Raw genomic sequence first — 16,718 nt, 5'->3', positions numbered from 1 at the left:
AGCGCTGTCCGTGCCCGTGTGCAGGGGCAGAGAGGGGCCCGGGCTGGGGCTGTGCGGAGGAAGCTCTCCACGCCGTGCCATGGCACAGGGCTGTGGGACTTGGGGCTGCCCACGGGGGGTACTGGGGGGCACCCGCTGCCCTGGCACCGGGAACAGGATGTCCCCAGCCCTAACTACAGGAGTTCGGCTGCCGGGGGTCTCGTTCCTCGGGGTCTCACTCCCGGGGGTCCCGCCGGCCGATCCTTGCGTGAGAGCGCAGCGCCCCCTGGCGCCCGTGGAGCCCAGCGCCCCCGGATGCGTGTCCCCGCGGGTCTGCTGTTCCCACCGCTGCGCTGCTGGCCCCGCGTCCCTCTGCCTGTGTCCCGGCGAGCGTCCCGCTGTGTGTATCCGTGTCTGCCTGTCCGCGTGGTTGCGTAGGAGTGTCTGTATGTCCGTGCCGTCCCGTGCACATCTGTGCATGAGCCCACTGACCCTGTGCATGGATGTCTGTGTGTCCTTTGCTGTCCTCGTGTACACCTGTGCATCCATATGCATGTGTCTGTACATCCATGCCGTGCATTGATGTGCAGATGCTGTGCATGTATTATTTATTGTTATATGGACTTCTTAATATGTGCATGCTGCCCTCGTGTATGTCCGTGCATCCATGTGCATGTGTGTCCACATGCCGTGCTGTCCCGGGATGCTGTATGCCAGCTGCCAGCCTGTGTTCCAGCTCCTCACCCTCCCCAGTGATGCCCGAGACCTGGGCACATTCACATCTTTATTCTCAGTGCCAGAGAGAGCCAGCTGGCCTCCTCGCCAGCACAGACATCATCCCCACAGATAATTTAAAAGCGTCACCTGCCCAGCGTGGCCCAGGGGTGGCCACAGGGCAGCTGGGCTGGGGATGGGGACACCAGGGCCACGCTGCAGCCAGCAGCCCCAAGGAAATTGCAAGGGTCTGCCGAGCCCCTCACCGGCACCAGGTCATGGCCATTCCCCTCCACCCCATATAGATACATACATTATAACAGAGCTACCCAGAGCAACACAACACATTAAAAAAAATCTACTCTTATATACAGTATTTATAAAAAGCATCCCAGCCTCCACCACCCTGGTAAAAAAATACGTCTCTTATGAACTTCACTGCAGGACAGCCTCCGACCCGTGCTGCCCACCCTGCCGGGCTGTCCCCCCATGGGGAAGGGAGGTGCGGGGTGGGAGAGCTGCTCTCAGGATTTTGGCATGGCATGGGGCATCCCAGCAGCACGGATGGATGGTTGGATGGATAGGGGGGTAAGTGGGTGGGTGGATAGGAGGTGGGAAAGGCCAGTGGAGGCCTGCGCGCTGGCCCTGGGTGCAAGGCGAGAAGGGCCAGCTTGGGTTCAGGGGTGCCCCTTACCCTGCCATCTGGGCACACAGAAAGGGGAGTGGCTCTGGAGCCCCAAGCTGACCCCCAGTGAGTGATGCCCCCAGCGAGTGATGCCCCCAACCCCCACAACCCCACCCGCACCCCTCATAAGGGCCCAAGCCCTGGGCAAACAAACTGCACCATGGGCAGGATGCCAGAGGGCGTCGAGCCCCTGGTGGGCACGTCACCTCCCCAGAGCAATGCAGTTGGTTTCCAAGTATGGCCTGGGGGTCACCAGGGTCCTGTCCAAGGGCACCGGGAGCCAACAATTCCCTGGTGGGCTCAAGAGCAGCATGCTGGGTCCCACCAGCCATGGCAGCAGGACCATGCTCACCCGTGGGGCCAGGGTGCCCCCCGGATGCTGGAACAGTGGGGCAGCATGTCATCAGAGACAGGGGGACTAGGGAGAGATGGCAGATGGCTTGGGCATGGGCACTTCCAGGGTCTCACTGCCCTGCCAGACCCCAGTCTGCTGCAGACACTGTTCATCAGGGTTCTTGGTGCTGCCCAGGGGGACCAGGACATTGCCCCGGCCCTCGGCCCCCGTGGGGGGCAGTGCCCACTGCCGGCAGCTCGGGGTGTGCAGAGACGAGCTCCAGCTGACAGCCAGCTCCCGGTGAGGTAGGGCAGTAGTATGCTCCCCATTTTACAGATGGGGAAACTGAGGCGCGGAGCAGGGAGGGTACCCACTGGAAAAAGCAGGGGGCGCACAGCATCTGCCCCAGGCTCACTGCCCCATCCTGGGCATAGGGCAGGGGGTCCCTGCACCTGCCATGGCTCATGCCCCCACCACCACCACCATGGGTGACGGGCAGTGACAGCGGAGGGTCCCCAGGTTAGCCCACTGGGGCTGAGGAATGGGGCTGAGCGCGGGGTTGGCTCTCCCTGGAACACCAGTGGGTGGGGGGCAGGTTGGTGTGGGCATCCAGCGCCAGCTAGTGGCTGCCGCCGCCCTTCCCCCCACCTGTGGCCCAGTCGATGATTATGAAGCTCAAGCTCATGATCATGAAGAGTACCCCAAGGAGGGCAAAACAGGCAGCCTGTGGGGACAGGGCAGGGGGTCAGGGACAGCCAGGGTGATGGGGTCTCCAGCCCAGACCTGGGACCCCCATCCCTGTCCCCATTTCTGTCCCCCCACCTTGCGCTTACCAAGATTTTGGGGGTAGAGCGCAGTGGCTCCTTGTCCTTGGGCATGATGCGGATGTAGAAGATGGCAGGGAAGATGAAGATGAGGCAGGGTGCAGAGGTGGCACCTGGAGCAGACAGGGACAGAGCGGGCAGAAGCCCCCACCCCACAGCTCAGCCCCACTAGCCCCACCGCCAGGCCAGGTCCTGTCCACTCCCCATTATCCCCAGCCCTGGCAAAGCTTTCCAGGAACCCAGGGACACCGTGTCCTGGCACTGTCCCCATGACCCCCCCCAGCCAGAGCCTTGGCACCAAGCCGGGTGCTGAGAGGAGGGAGCTCAGCTTAGAGGATCGAGGGAAATACCCAGAGGAAGCACAAGTGCTGGCTGGCTATTCAGCAAGCAGCCAGCACTGCACCACAGGAACCAGCTTGCTGGGACAGGAATGGGGTTCCCCGTACACCGTCCAGTCCCAGCACGGTGAGGAAAGGGAAACTGAGGCACAGGGAGATCAGGCAAAGCCCAGTGCCAGGCAGGGGCTGCCTGCCATGCACAGTGCCTGGGTGGGGACAGGAGAGGGGCGCTGCCACACACCTATCAAGCCGAAGATGCCGAGGATGGAGGGGGCAAAGATGACCAGCAGGTTGATGAAGGTCAGCAGGACCACAGCAATGGCAATGTGGCGGATCCAGCTGAAGTCCTTCCCTTGGAACAGCATCTGCTGGATGGCACGGCGTACCTGGGGCCAGGGACAGGGTGTCACTCTCTGTCCTGGAGCTAGGGCCCATTTCATGTCCTGTCCCCACAGTCCTGACGGTCCCTGTCACTCCTTCCCCTGCTGAAGCCCTGTCCCCATGGCACTGCTGGTCCCCATCCCCCATGCCCCAGGCCTGTCCCTGACACCCATCCAGTCTCATTCCTCAATCCCTGCAGCCCCACCGATCCCTGCCACCCTGTCCCCATGCCTCAGCCCCATCACTGTCCCAGTTTCCCCTCTGAAAGCCTGGTGCCAAAGCCCTGTGGCAGCCAGGGGTGGCAGTATCAGCTGGCATCCCTGCAGGGTCACTCACCGGGAAGAGGACGATGGGAACAGTGAGGGTGACAGCTGTCAGCACAGCCACCCGCACGCACAGGATGAGCACGTCAAAGGGGTCCACCTTGATGTAGGTGTGCAGCAGCTCCGACTCCACACCACCTGCAAGCACCAGTGGGGAGCCACTGGGTCAGCCCTGGCCCCACCACCATCCCGGTACCGGCATCCCAGCAGGACCTCCAGCCCCTTCCCCCAGGGCTCACCGTAGAACGTGAGGTAGCCAAAGAGGGCAGCCAAGAAGTACATGAGGTACATGACAGCAATGGAGATGTTGGAGATGCACTGCATCTTCTTCTTGGAGGGGCTGCAGGGGACAGCAGTCTCAGCATGGCCCCCACAGCCAAGTCTACTCTGGTGCTATCCTACCACTGAGTACCCGCTCAGCAAGGAGGAGTGATGCTGGGACACCCTGGGGTGCACAGAGACTGTGCAGAGAGGCATTGTGTCCCCCTCCCCAGGCTGTGTGGTGGGTCAGATCACACACTACCAACCACCCACCCTGGGTCATAACAACCACCTCCCAGGGATGATACCACCCACCCACCCATTCCAGATTGTATCACCCACCTACTGGGACTGATGTCACCCATCCCAGGTCCTACCACCCACTCAGGTTCGTATCACCCACCGTATCCCCACAATGCCCTGGTGCAGGTCCCACACCCAGAGGGCACTGCCTTGCAGTGGGTGCCAGACAAAAGCCACAGATCACACTCTCCATGGGTGCTCCCATCCAGGACTCACTCCTTCAGCTCGGTGTAGATGGGCAGGACCTCTGGGTGGCAGACGAAGGCGAAGGCCATGATGGGGATGGTGTACGCCGTCTGTGTGAGAGGGGGGCAGCTGAGCAGCAGGACCCAAGCTGGCAGGTGCCATCAGCACCAGGACCACCTGGCTTCATGGGGTGCACAGGGTGGGGGCACACCCAGAATCCCAGGGCTGCATCCTGAGCACCCACCTGGGAGTTCAGGGTGAAGAAGCTGGGGGTGCAGGTGCCCTGCTCAGGGGTCTGGAGGACAGTGTAGCCATTCTGGTAGTCGCTGGTGCTGACAGGGGTGGCATTGAGGCTGCCCGTGAGGTTCCACTCCTGCTCGGGGAGTGGGCAGGGGATCTGAAACTTCTTATAGATGACCTGGGGTGGGAGGTACATGGGGACAGTCAGTGCCTTGTGCCAGCACTCCCCAGCACCACCTGTCCGAGCTGCAACAGCACTCTTTGCCAGCGGTGTCCTGCAGCGTTGCTGTCCCCCCAGCAATGCTCCCTCCCAGCGATGCTGCCCTCTGGCCTGCCCCAGCAAAGGTGGCAGCGGGTCAGAGCGGAGCAGTGGCACGTGGAGGGGCTGCACGCGTGGCTTTTCCCCCGGCACCCTCTGCCTTCCGTTTTGCCTGACACTTGGCTCCTTCAGCCAAAAATAAACCAGCAGTGTGACAGCACCACCACAGCATTTCCACAGCCTGGAGCACCCGCTGTCCCCGCTGATCCCACTGCCACTGCAGCTCGCAGCCTGGCTGCACACCAGTGGAGCCGTGCACCCTGGCAGAGGGGATGCTCAGTGTCCACAGCTGCCGGCCGGTACTCACCGAGATGAGGAAGAAGCCCATACAGCTGAGGGAGAAGCCGCTGGCGTAGCCGAGGTAGCCTGCAGAGGGAGGAGAGCAGCTGGTGGGTGCAGGCAGGACCCCCACACTGTCTGGGTGCCCTGTCCTTGCCCACCAGTCCCAGGCTAGCACCATCACCCCATGGGAGCCCTGGGGTCCCATGACTTACCCAGCTGCTTCATGAGGGCCAGGGGTAGGATAACAGTGATGGAAACCAGGATCACCAGGTAGTTCCCGTTCATGTACCAGTCCCTGGAAGCAGAGGGTCTGCTCACCACCAGGGCACAGGCAGCTATTGTGGGGGGGCTGTCTGCTAACAGTGGGGACCCCAGAGCTGGCAACACCAGAGACCCTGGAGCTGACATTGTTGGAGCCCTGAGCTGGCACCCTCAGAGACGCTGGCATCTCTGAGGCTGGCATCCCTGCTGTGCCAGCATCCCCAGGGACCCCTGAGGCCAGCATCCCTGGGGACCCAGAAGGTGGGGTCATGCCTACCCCCACAGTGGCACACACCCAAGGGCTAGATCTGCTGCGGGCAGGCTGAGAACTGCTCTTCTCAGTATATCTATTGATGAGCATCCTGGCAGCAGGAGGACATTAAGGACAAGGGTACCAGCACCTGCAAGGGGGCTCAGCCAGGTTCTCAATGCCCCAAGTGGAATGAGCTGCCAAGTCACCCATGGGGCAGGACCCCTGCCCAGCCCCAGTCCCATGTGCAGTCAAGCAGCTGGAGTCCAGCCTGGCTGGGACACCCAGCCCTGGGCTGGTGGAGGTCCCAGTGGCAGCTCTGCCCAGTATGCGCCCGGCTCTCACCCCTGGGGATGCGGGCACAGCATGGGGGGAACTCATTCCCAACCAGAGCTCCTGTGTAACCCCCGCTGCCCCAGGCTCTGCTCAAGGAGGAAAGCTTGATCCCAAGGGGATGTGAGGAGCAGGGATTGGAAGTTCAACCCGGTTTAATCCCACTCAGGGGCTTATTCAGCACTGACAGTTATCAAAAATAGTAGTGGCTTAATGGTACTAAATCCCTGCCATGGGCTGCACAGCTGGAGGTGAAGTCCAGCGCCTGCCCAGGGAAGGCACGCAGGCAGTGCAGGCAGGAGGCACTCACGTGGTCTTCTCCTCCAGGTTTAGGAAGGTCTGGATGACAAGAGGCACTTCAGATTTGATGATGTACAGGTAGCTGGACATGGCTGCAGGGCAGAGCAAGGTCATGCTGCGCTGGTGTGGTCCAGTCCCATGCTCCCCGCCAGCCCCACTGAGTCCCCTTCCCAGTCCTGTCCTCACCTCCGATGTTCTGCAGAGTGATGGCAATGGCTGCAGCCATCTTCCCCGGCGTGCCGAAGGCTCGGTAGCCCAGCTGCTCATAGGCACGGATGCCTGTGGGACAGAGAGTGATGATGGGGTGAGGGTTGGGAGGGGACTCCCCGGCATGGCCCCACCAGGGACCCAGCACTCACCCACGATGCCAGAGGACTTGAGAAGCAGGTGGATGGAGTAGCTGGAGAGAAGGGCCACCGCTGTCAGGAGGAAGCTGCAGGAGGACAGAGATGTCATCAGCAGGTCACAGCACCAGGCTCAGACACAGCCTTGGGGCAAACACACACAGGCAGGCTCTGCGGGCAGGCAGCTGTCCTGGCAGCCACCAGGCCCCTCGCCTCAGCACTGGCTCACAGGAAGGAAGGGCCAAGGGATGTGGACATCCCACAGCCATGGTGCTGCCCCAGCCCAGGTTGTCTGTGTCCGCACACCTGAGGGAGGCCAGCACCCACATCCTTTGGGTAAATCTGGTCAAGGCAGTCCAGCCTTCATCCTCCTCCTCCTCCCCAGTGAGGCACAGTGCCCGGTAGGGACAGACAAGGTCATGCCACGGACAGGCATTGCTCAGGTAGCAGAACACTGGTCGCTGTGTCACCTGTGCCTCTGGCACCCACCGATCCCCTTGGAGAAGCCCCCCACACCTGGCACCCCGGCACAAGGCCCTGCAGGCACATGGCACTCACAGGAAGAGGATGATGCCAGTGTTGGCCATGGCATAGGCCAGCCCCAGGATGCCACTGCCCATGATGGCATTGCTCAGGTTGAAGACAGACATCCCAAAAGACGTCTTCCCTTCGAACTGCACACAGGAGACACAACAGGGAGGGGATACAATGGTCACACCAGTAGCCGCCCACATCCCACCACCACTGTGGTTTACCGCAACAATACTCACATCAGTGAAGTGCGTCTGCTTCTTCTCAGCGCCGTGGGGCAGGAACTCCTCCATCTCAGCCACACCAGACTGATTCTCCTCAAACCTGGTCACCAGAAGGAGGGGATGAGGCCAAAGCAGAGCCGGGGCCTGCCATGCCCCCCCCATACCCAGGCAGCACTGTCTGGCATCACATGAGCAGGGAGCAGCTGGGAGGACATCCCCAGCATTGCCAGGATGCTGTCGTCCCTGCTTGTCCCCATGCCTCTACCTGTCACCCGTGAGCGAGGGGATCGTGGAGGCAGTAAGCATGGCCGAGTGCTTCCCATTAGGCACCAACTCCACCATCTCAGCCTGGAGGGGCATGTCCGTGGTGTCCATGGTGAGGAGGCTGCTGGGCTCACTGTGGGCTCTCCTTGGTCTCTGCAAGAGGGGAACAAAGGGGTCCAGCTCTGGGCAGGAGTTCCTATAGGTCCCTCATCTGCTGGGCATGCCAGAGTCAGTCTCAGCACCAGCGCTGGTGGCAATGCAGGGACAGGCACCCCAGGGATGTCCATCACCACAGCTGGACTTCTCTGTTCTACCCTCTCAGCACACAATGCCCTGAGGACCTCACTCCATCTCTGACAGCCCCACAAGGGTCCCCAGTGGGGACTATCCCCTTGCCAAGCCAGCTGTCCCACAGGCCACCCTGTGGGGCTGCCCCATTCCCCTGCCTGCAGCACAGTGCCAGCCCTGCAGCCTCTGCCCAGCTCCACTCCCGTGCCTGCAGCTCTCAGTGCTGTGCCTCAGTTTCCCCTCATGGAGACGGGTACCAACAGGCAAGTGGGGGCATTTAGGAGGGCAGCTGGGGACAGAGTGGGGAGCTCAGGGACCCCCCAGCCACCGCTGTTACATAAAGCCTGTGGCGCTGCCCGACGCAAAGGGCTCACTCGTGTCCCACTGCCTGAGGCTGGCGCTGCTGGGATGCCAAGGCAGGGGGCTCGGGAGCACGTCAGGGCTGGACAAACGGAGCAGGAAAGAGCGCAGGTCCGGGAGACAGCTCCTTGGCAGGGGCAGGCAGCCAGGCTGCCGAGCGCGGGACGCCTTGGCACGCCGCACAAAGCTGCCTCTGTGTGAGCCCTGGCCCTCCCCGTCCCGCTGGGAAACGGTACAAGGTGGCTTTCTGGGGCAGGCTGGCAGCCGGGTCAGGGTCCCCTGCCACCCCCAAAGCCTGGGGGGGCTGGGGTCCTGTCTGCCCGGCTCGGGGGGCTCCACCTTGGCTCCACATCCAACTAAGGAATGATGCCGCTGGGTCCGAGGTAAGGGCTGGCTGGGATGCAGCCATGCAGTCCCTAACCCCATGAGGATGCTGCTGCCCAGTCAACCCAGTGCCTGGGTTCCCTGCGGGGTGAGCAGGGGATACACGCGTCTTTGTGCTCCCAGAGGATCAGTGGCCCCAAGGACCAGGCGAGTCTTCCCAAGGCACTGCTGGTGTGGGGAGATGCTGGGGACAGCAGCCCCCTGGCATGCGGGGGAAGGATGTCACAGCGGGGTGTGGCTGCCAGCACCTCCGGGCTCCCGAGCTGCTGCCCTGCTTGTCTGTGCCCGTCCAGGCTACCAAGGAGACCTGGCAGGGTCATTCCAGGCCACATGCTGGTTACTGGCAGTGCCAGGGGGACAAGCCACTAAGGCTGGCATGAGGTGGGGGGCACATGGCCAGGTCACTCCGACAGTGGCACCCATCCTGGTAAAGGAACTGAGGCAGGGCACAGGCCAGTGGGGACCAGAGCAGGGAGACTCAGCTGTGCAGGGGAAGAGAGGGAAGAGCAGGACAGGCACTGGGTGATGATTTACCCCTTCTGCTAGGCCTCCACTTGGGCTGGATCCAGCACGAACAAGGCTGCCAGCACGTTCAAACCACCATTAACTCTGCATCTTCCCGCCCGCCTCAGGCGGGCATTGCCAGACCCACTGCTCCCAGTACTGGACTTGAGGGGCGTCACCAGATCCCTGGTGCCCCATCACCTCCTGAAACCCCCAGCACCGCTGGGCTGCCTGAAGGATGCTCCGCTGCATCCCACAGCGGTGAGCAGGAGCTGCCTGCTCCCCCTGCCCACTCCCCCGCGGGCGCCAGGGAGGCTGGGCGCTCTCCTCTGCAGCCCTGTTCTTCTCCCAGGTTATAATTACACCTAGCCGGCGGCTCAGGAAATAGCACTTTCTTCCCTCAAGCGCCTCTCAGAATAGCAAGCAACACAGGGCTCATTCGCATGCACCAGGCTTAGTGCTGTCACCCAGACGCTTCCTCCCGCTGGGCAGCACTGGCACAGCTCTGGTACAAGCCCAGCACAGCCCTGGCACTGCTTACCACCACTTCCCTGGCTGTTCCTGGCCTTTGCCCTTTGGCCAGGGTCTCCCAGTGGCGGCGACTGTGGACAGAGGGGAGATGAAAGGGGAGGTGACGGGAGACGCTTCGATCGGGCAGAGCGTGCCCTGCCTGTCGCTGTTTGCCTTGTGATAAGGCTGGGCAGAACAGCAAATACATGGAGAGGGTGGCCCTGTCATGAGTTCTCCCAGGGCTGGGGGCGGTGGGTTCACCCCTGTCCCCGTGTGCCCACCTCAGTGGGGACCCTCTGCTCTGGGCAAAGATCATCTCCCTGGGGATCTCCTCCTGCAGCGTGCCAGCCCCAAGAGTGCCAGCCCGTGGTGGGGCTGCAATGCTGCTGCATGGATGGCGTGGGCACAGTCACATGCATGGGCTCAGTCACCCCCACTGTGGCACTCAGGGCCGTGTCCCTGGGAGTGCTGAACCAGCTGCACTGGTTTCCCAGTGTGCGCCGCTCTGCTGCCTGCCAGCTCCGGCTGACAAGGACGGTGACAGCCCCACTGCACTGAGACCTCCCACCTCTCCCTACCCAGCCCAAGCTCTCCAGGGGGCTGTTCCTACTGCCCCACTGCTCGGTGACACTGGAAACATCATCCACCCCACTAACCCTCTTGTGTGGCCAAGCAGCCCCAGCCGGGCCCCGGTGCCGTCCCGCAGCCCCCCCTAGGGGGAAGGCCAAGCTGTATGCGAGGGGCCGCACGTACTGTCCTCGCCGGCCACGTCTGCGCGGTAGGGGAGGCTACGTTTGGTCTCGCACGCCGCGTCCCCGCCAGCACAGACGCCTGCCCAACCCTTGCCGGGACGGGGAGATGCATGTGGAACTCCCAGACCAGGCAGCCCTGGTGTCACTACAGCCTTCCCCAAGGACCAGGACACGGCCGCGGGGGATCCACTCCTGGAAGGCACTGCATCCCTCTGTTGACACCTCACTTCCACCCGGACTTGTTTTGAAAAGTGGAAGATCCCAGCTGGGAGTGAGGTGCAGCCGGGAGCGGGGTGGCCAGGAGAGGGGCGCTCTGTCAGCAATGCCAGTGGGACGTGTTGGATGGGGCTCCAGCACACCCACAGCGTCACCAGGAGGATTTGTACCAGCCAGGAAAGCCTGGCCCTTGTGCTGTGCCGGTTCCCGTGGTCAAACCTCAGCATGGCACGGTCCCTGCCGCAGCACACCGTGCCGTTGGGAGTATGGCACACACAAGGACCAGCAGCTGCTGCCTGCCAGTCCTGTCTGTGCCACACGGCACCAGCCCAGGGTGCAATGACCCACTGTGTCCTGTAGCACCATCTGTGGGCACCCACTGCTATCACCTACTGGGGACAAATGCTTCTGCCCGCCCTGGCAGTGAGGGGGTGCTCCCCCAGGGCTGCAGACCCCCACAGGGCAGACTCCCTCTCCATCTCTTCTCCCTTCGCAGATGAATCCCAGCTAATCCGTCCCAGCTGAGGCCGCGGGACTATTCCGGGTGGTAATCCGGCTTTAGCACCAAGCCTGCCACAGCTGCCAGCCTGCGTGCTCACAGCCAGGTACCCCACTGCTGCTGGTGTGTGCTGAGGGATTGGCAGCAAGACCTCCCCGCCTGCCTGCCCAGGTGGCTGTTCAGGTTTCAGCTGAGCCAGGCATGCACAGGTCTCATGTTCCCTGGGGCTGCGCTGCTGGCAGAGCCCTCCCAGAGATATGGGCAGGGATGCCCGCCATGTCCCTCCACTGCCATCAGCCCCCAGACCTGGAACTACCTCTGGCACTGCTGCCGAGCACAGGGTGACCCCCAGCCTGGGGTCCCTTGTCAGTCCCCTGGACTGCTATTGGGATGGGGTGACCCCAGCTTGGGGTCTCTGGCCAGCCCTCGGCACCACCACGGGGCACAGAGCAGATCTGGGGCAACAGCCTGAACATCGGGGCTCCCTAGGCATCAGCTCCCCAGAAAGGCTAGTCACAGCAGGGCAGGCACATGCAGCAGGGATCCCCACATTCCTCTCTTTGCCCCTCCACAGAGAAACCCCCCGGGGGTGGCCCTGGGAGCTCAGGCACTGGGAACAAAACAAGTGTGAACCTGCGGGAGCTGGGCCTGCCCTTCCCCTCTCCCAGCACACACAGATGTGGCTTTCCCCTGACTTGCCTCCTAAAATTAGCAGCTCAAACCTGTTTTTAAACCTAGAGCATTTCTCTGCCAACATCCCAGCCAAGTGAAGGTGGTGCCATCGTCCCACCTCCCCCAGCTCTGGTGGGTACTTAGAAGAGTAATTCCGTCCACCCAGGAGCATGGCTGGGCATCCCACCTTTGGAATGAGGGCTCTGGGGTGCACCCCGATGTGCATTGGGATACCATCAGCCGCAGGGAAGGACAGTTGGAAACAGCCTGCACAGTGCACAACTGGAGAGCCCCACTGTAGATCCTCCCCAAACAGATCACCTGGAGACCCCCATGAGATAGCCCCACCAGCCAGCCGTGCCAGCCAGCCCCACTCATGGTCCCAGCATAAGCAGGGCAGTGTGGTCGTCACTCCTGGGCTCACCTAAGCCCAGGGCAGCCCAGGGTTCCAACCACAAATATTGCACTGCATCTCAGCCTCGGGCCAGGTGGCGCTGCCGGTGCTCCAGCAGAGGCAGAATTGTCAGCAGCAAGAAGGAGTGGGTGGCTCTTGAAGCCACCATTGCAGCTAGCATTGTAGCAGGGCTCCAGTGGCACTGACACCTGCCTTGGCAGCTCCAGGCCACCCCTGTCATGCAGGGAGTGGTGTCTAGCCAGGGTCTTTCCTCAAAGAGCACAAGTGGCACCTGTGTCCTCAGGGGCAGATCTGCCCAAGCCTGGGGATGTGCCTGCAGGCAGAGCATGCCGGCTAGGCTGGCTCATGGCCACCAGCCCTAGCACCATCCTGCAGCAATGGACATGCAGGGTCTGGGACACACCAGGGAGGGGAAAGGCACAAGAGGGGAGAGTGTGGCAGAGCCAAACTGGAGGGTTTTCCAGTTCTGGAGCCATGGCACAGCCCAGTTACAGCAATCCACTGCCAGTCATGTACCCCAAGACAGGGACACAAGGAGAAGGAAGGGACCACAGGACAGGTACCAGCCACCACCATCACACCATGTCCACCCACATCCAAGCACTGGTACCGAGGCATGCTGAGAAGAGTGGTGGGGAAAGTGAGGCACATATAGGCCAGGCAGTGGCACGGGAGCCATGCCCAGCACCAAGACAGCCCGGCCTGCTGCTGACACAACCGGGCATGGAAGGAAGGTGTTGAGCCTGTGTGGGACAAGGTCAGGCAACAGACGAAGGTGGCAGCATGGGGACCAGACAGGGATGGGGACATGGTAGGCACAGCACAAGGCTGGCGGCACCCAGAGTGACTCTAGGGGAGGCTGGATGAGACAGTGGCTTGAGCCCAAGGTGTCTCAGTTGGCTCCAGGCTCCATGTCAGAATTTGCTTTAAACTTAAAACCTGTCAGGAGCTCAGGGAAAACAGTGGCATGGATGGTGGCACTGTAGGGATGTATGGGCAGGTAATAACCAAAAAAACATATGTTAGGTTTTCTATCACACCTCTGGAGATGCATTTTGCCTTGGAAGAAAGGTGCTTTCCAGGAGTTCCCCCTCCCTGAAACACACCCAGCCTTGAGCAGGATGACACAGAGGGCTCAATGGCAAAAAATCCGAGCTGCCATTTGCTGTGGGCATTGCTGGAGCCACCAGGAGGGACAAGCCTCAGCCACAGCCTCGTGTGTCCCCCAACACCCCCAGCACAGCACCCTGTCCCAACCGAGGGCCATGACCTGCCCAAGCTTGGTGGGACCACCACTGTCCCCAGCCCTACCACTGGGCCACCCCCATGCCTTCTCCCTGGTTTGGGGACAACAGGACCATGCTGATTGTACCCCCACTGGCACAGGGGACCCAGCCAGCCCCAGACCTACGTCAGTGGATGGGGAGGTGCACAGCGACCGAGATCCATGCAGCGAGGAGGGCTGGGGACATGGGGGGCCCGTCCTGTCCCCAAACCACCTCTGTTTTCTCAAGGGCTGCATCTCCAAAGGAGCCCGTGGGATCCCACTCCTACCCCCCGTCCCCACGCGCCAAGGAAAATAGGCTCTGCTGGTGCGTGTTTGTTTGCCGTGGCTGCGGCCCCGGCGTGTGATTACAGCTGCAGCGCGGTCGGGGGCTGCAGCGCCCTTTGCACCTCAGCCAGGCTCCCCTATGGTGCCGGCACCCCCACATTCTGCCCCAGGGCCAGCCAGGTTGCCCCCGCATCCCTGGCCATGAGAGCCAGGATGTGCTAACACTCAGTCCCTGGGGGACAGGACAGCACCATGGAGCACGGAGGTCTTTCTCTGGGGTGCCCCCGTGAAGCTGGGGGGTGAATGCACACTGCTGGCCAGCAGCAGGGACCAGGGAGATCTAACGGCTCAGTTTGGGCAGGATCCAAATGTCAGTGGAAAATTCCCCATCTCCTCCGTGGCGAGTCGGCGCAGCCATGCCCTCCACAGCCAGTCAGGGCTCAGCCTCATGCTGGGGCTCTGCCTGCCCTCCATCCCACCTGCCAGTGACTTACCAGGTCCCCTGGCTCGCCCATACCACCGCAGAGCCAGTCCCTGGCACGGGGAGCCCAGGGCCAGCAGCCGCATACTGTGCCTCAGTTTCCCCTTAGGGAAGATTTCTCTCTGGCAGGACATTTGCAAGCCAACCCAGGCAGAGCAGGCCGCCTTGCTGGTTGGCATGGGACACGCGTGGCCGGTGGGAACGCAATGTGCTGCCTGCCTTTCCACACTGCCATCCCGGCCAGCCAGGCTCTATAAATACCCCGCGTTTTGGAAGCACTGCACGCAACAGCCAAGTCGAGCCCCGGCAGACCCCGTGGTGACTAGCATTGCTCTCCCTGGCCGTGCCCCTCGCTGGGCATCGCTCCTCACCCCAGCACCCTGACACCCGATCCCCGCCACAACCGCTTCCAGCCTTAAGAAACATATGTCATTCCCACGGGCAATTAAAAATTAAAGCGGAAAAAAAGTGAAAGAAAAGGGGGTTTGTGTGTTGGTGTTATTATCAGAGAAGTGAGTGGCGACGCCGAACCCTGCCGGCACCACACCGCGGGTAGGAACTTTGCCTGGCCGTTAGGGTGGAGAGGAGGCAAGGCAGGGCTCTGCCTTCGCTTTGCCCTCGCAGGATTTGTTACCCATCCGCGGGCGGGTTTCAGCAGCTGGAGAGGGAAGTGGCAGGATAAAAGCAAAGCAAACAACCTCGGGGCGCTGCCACCTGCCCGGGCTGTTGGAGCCCCCGAGCCCGGAGCCTGCCTGTTCGGCTCCGGGAGGAGAACGAGAAGGAGGAGGGGAGCGGGGGATTGTGGAGAGCGCCAAGCTAGGGGAGGAGAGTGGGGCCGGGCAGAGGGTGAAGCGAGATGGGTAGGGGTGGAGGTTAAGAAGGGGTGAGGGGCGGCGGAAGAAGGGAAAGCGAGGGGTCCAAACCCTCGGCAGCCTCCAGGCACGGAGTTTCCCGAAGGAGAAGGCAAAAAGCACGGGAGTACGTGCATCTGGGGAGACTGGGAGAAACTGGGAGGGAGTAGGGGAGAAATTTACCTGCCCCCCTCTCCGGCGGTGCCTCTGCTGCGGGCTGGGGCGAGCAGCCCCCGGTGGCCGGTGCCGCGGATTAGAAACTATCCTGCGGCCGTAATCCCTGCCGAGCCGGAGATTAAACCGGAGCCGAGCCCGCCCCCAGCGCGGCGGCTCCCAATCTCCGCGCCGCCGGGGCAACGTCAGGGCAGCGCCGGGGAGGGACCGGCCGCGGCGGGCAGAGCACCCGGCCCCCGCCCCGGCCCCGCCTCGCCCACCACCCCGTGGGCTATCGCCGCCCACTGGCCATCGTCGCCCCACCGGGCATCCGTACCCCACTGGGCATCACCACTCTGCCGGGCATCAGTACCGAACCATGCATCCCCATCCCACTGGGCATGGCCACCTCACAGGGTACCGGTGCCCCACTACGCATCACCATCCTACCTGGCATCATCACCCCACCTGGCATCACCACCCCACTGGACATCACTACCAGCAGCACCTGGGGGCTGCTGCTGGACACCAGTGGCCGACACTCAAAGCAACAGGGCCATCACACTTACTCTAATCTAACCTGAAGGGCTAAATCCATTAGGTGTCAAGTGTGGGTGCTGGCTTTTCTCTCCTGTTAGGGAGAGGCAGATTCACTCAACAGCCAGGGAAGGTCCTCCCCAGCTCACCCCACAGTCAGCTTCTCTCCCCAGTCTGGGAAATTCAAGACACCTCCCCATTAAGGCAGTCCAGCTGGCTGTCCCACTCAGGGATGCCCTCTGCCCCTGAAGTGACTGCCTTGGCATCTCCAAACACTGGGAGCAAATAAACCAAGTGGGACCATCCCAATATGATGGGGGTGAAGGAGGAGGGCACTCCAGTTTCCTCCTCCAGTCTCCATCAAACTTCCCTGCTTGAGCTAAAACACCTCTTTTTTTCATGGAGGCAAAATTTTGGGGTCTATTCTTATGAAAGTGCCCCAAAGAGGAAATTTCTTCTCCTAAGAGCACCTCACAGACTGCAGGGAAAGCCAGGAGCTCCTGGCCAGCCAGCAACCATGTTCCCACAGGTTCCCTGCCCCTTCTAAAGGGCTGTAATCCCCAACCACCTTCTGCCCCACTCAGTAGAGCACCCCCTTCCTCTGCCCTGCCTCACTTTTACTTTGGAGGAAAATCTTTGGGGTTCTCACCACAGCGAGGCAGGGGCTCAATGCACCCACCTCCCCGTGCAGAGCAGGGAACCCTGTGCAGTGCGTGGGATGGAGCTGGACAGCCGCTGCTGCACGTTGGCAGGACAGCTCTGTGCGTTGCTGGGAGGCTTTATTTGTGTTACGCATATCTTTCATAAATCCTCGAGAAGCCTTGGGAGGCCTGGGATGGAAATGGCTCTGCTGGCCAGCAGCAAGCGT

At 61.9% G+C, this 16,718-nt stretch overlaps 1 protein-coding gene across 1 annotated transcript; it reads right to left on the bottom strand.

The window, feature by feature from the left end:
• Nucleotides 1–750: 750 nt before the first annotated feature.
• On the bottom strand, nucleotides 751–15,527 carry SLC38A3 (solute carrier family 38 member 3). The gene is made up of 16 exons (XM_065075050.1): nucleotides 15,344–15,527; nucleotides 7,678–7,829; nucleotides 7,428–7,512; nucleotides 7,216–7,331; nucleotides 6,673–6,746; nucleotides 6,500–6,592; nucleotides 6,324–6,405; nucleotides 5,382–5,464; nucleotides 5,195–5,253; nucleotides 4,573–4,746; nucleotides 4,359–4,438; nucleotides 3,818–3,918; nucleotides 3,592–3,716; nucleotides 3,116–3,260; nucleotides 2,546–2,649; nucleotides 751–2,436 (listed from the first exon to the last, which is right to left on the bottom strand). Exons 2-16 carry the CDS (start codon nucleotides 7,785–7,787, stop codon nucleotides 2,332–2,334), a joined length of 1,536 nt encoding a protein of 511 aa, XP_064931122.1. The 5' UTR covers nucleotides 7,788–7,829; nucleotides 15,344–15,527; the 3' UTR covers nucleotides 751–2,331.
• Nucleotides 15,528–16,718: the final 1,191 nt, after the last annotated feature.

Source organism: Columba livia, chromosome 10 (genome assembly GCF_036013475.1).
Source record: "Columba livia isolate bColLiv1 breed racing homer chromosome 10, bColLiv1.pat.W.v2, whole genome shotgun sequence".
Taxonomy (NCBI): domain Eukaryota; kingdom Metazoa; phylum Chordata; class Aves; order Columbiformes; family Columbidae; genus Columba; species Columba livia.
This window is presented reverse-complemented; position numbering and strand designations above follow the sequence as displayed.

Excerpts from the sequence above, each read along its gene's own strand:
- SLC38A3 (XM_065075050.1), bottom strand. The coding sequence starts at position 7,787 with ATGGACACCACGGACATGCCCCTCCAGGCTGAGATGGTGGAGTTGGTG. Across the intron at positions 6,593-6,672 it reads CAAGTCCTCTGGCATCGTGG|GCATCCGTGCCTATGAGCAG; the intron begins GTGAGTGCTGGG and ends TCTGTCCCACAG. Across the intron at positions 5,465-6,323 it reads AACCTGGAGGAGAAGACCAC|GGACTGGTACATGAACGGGA; the intron begins GTGAGTGCCTCC and ends CTCTGCTTCCAG.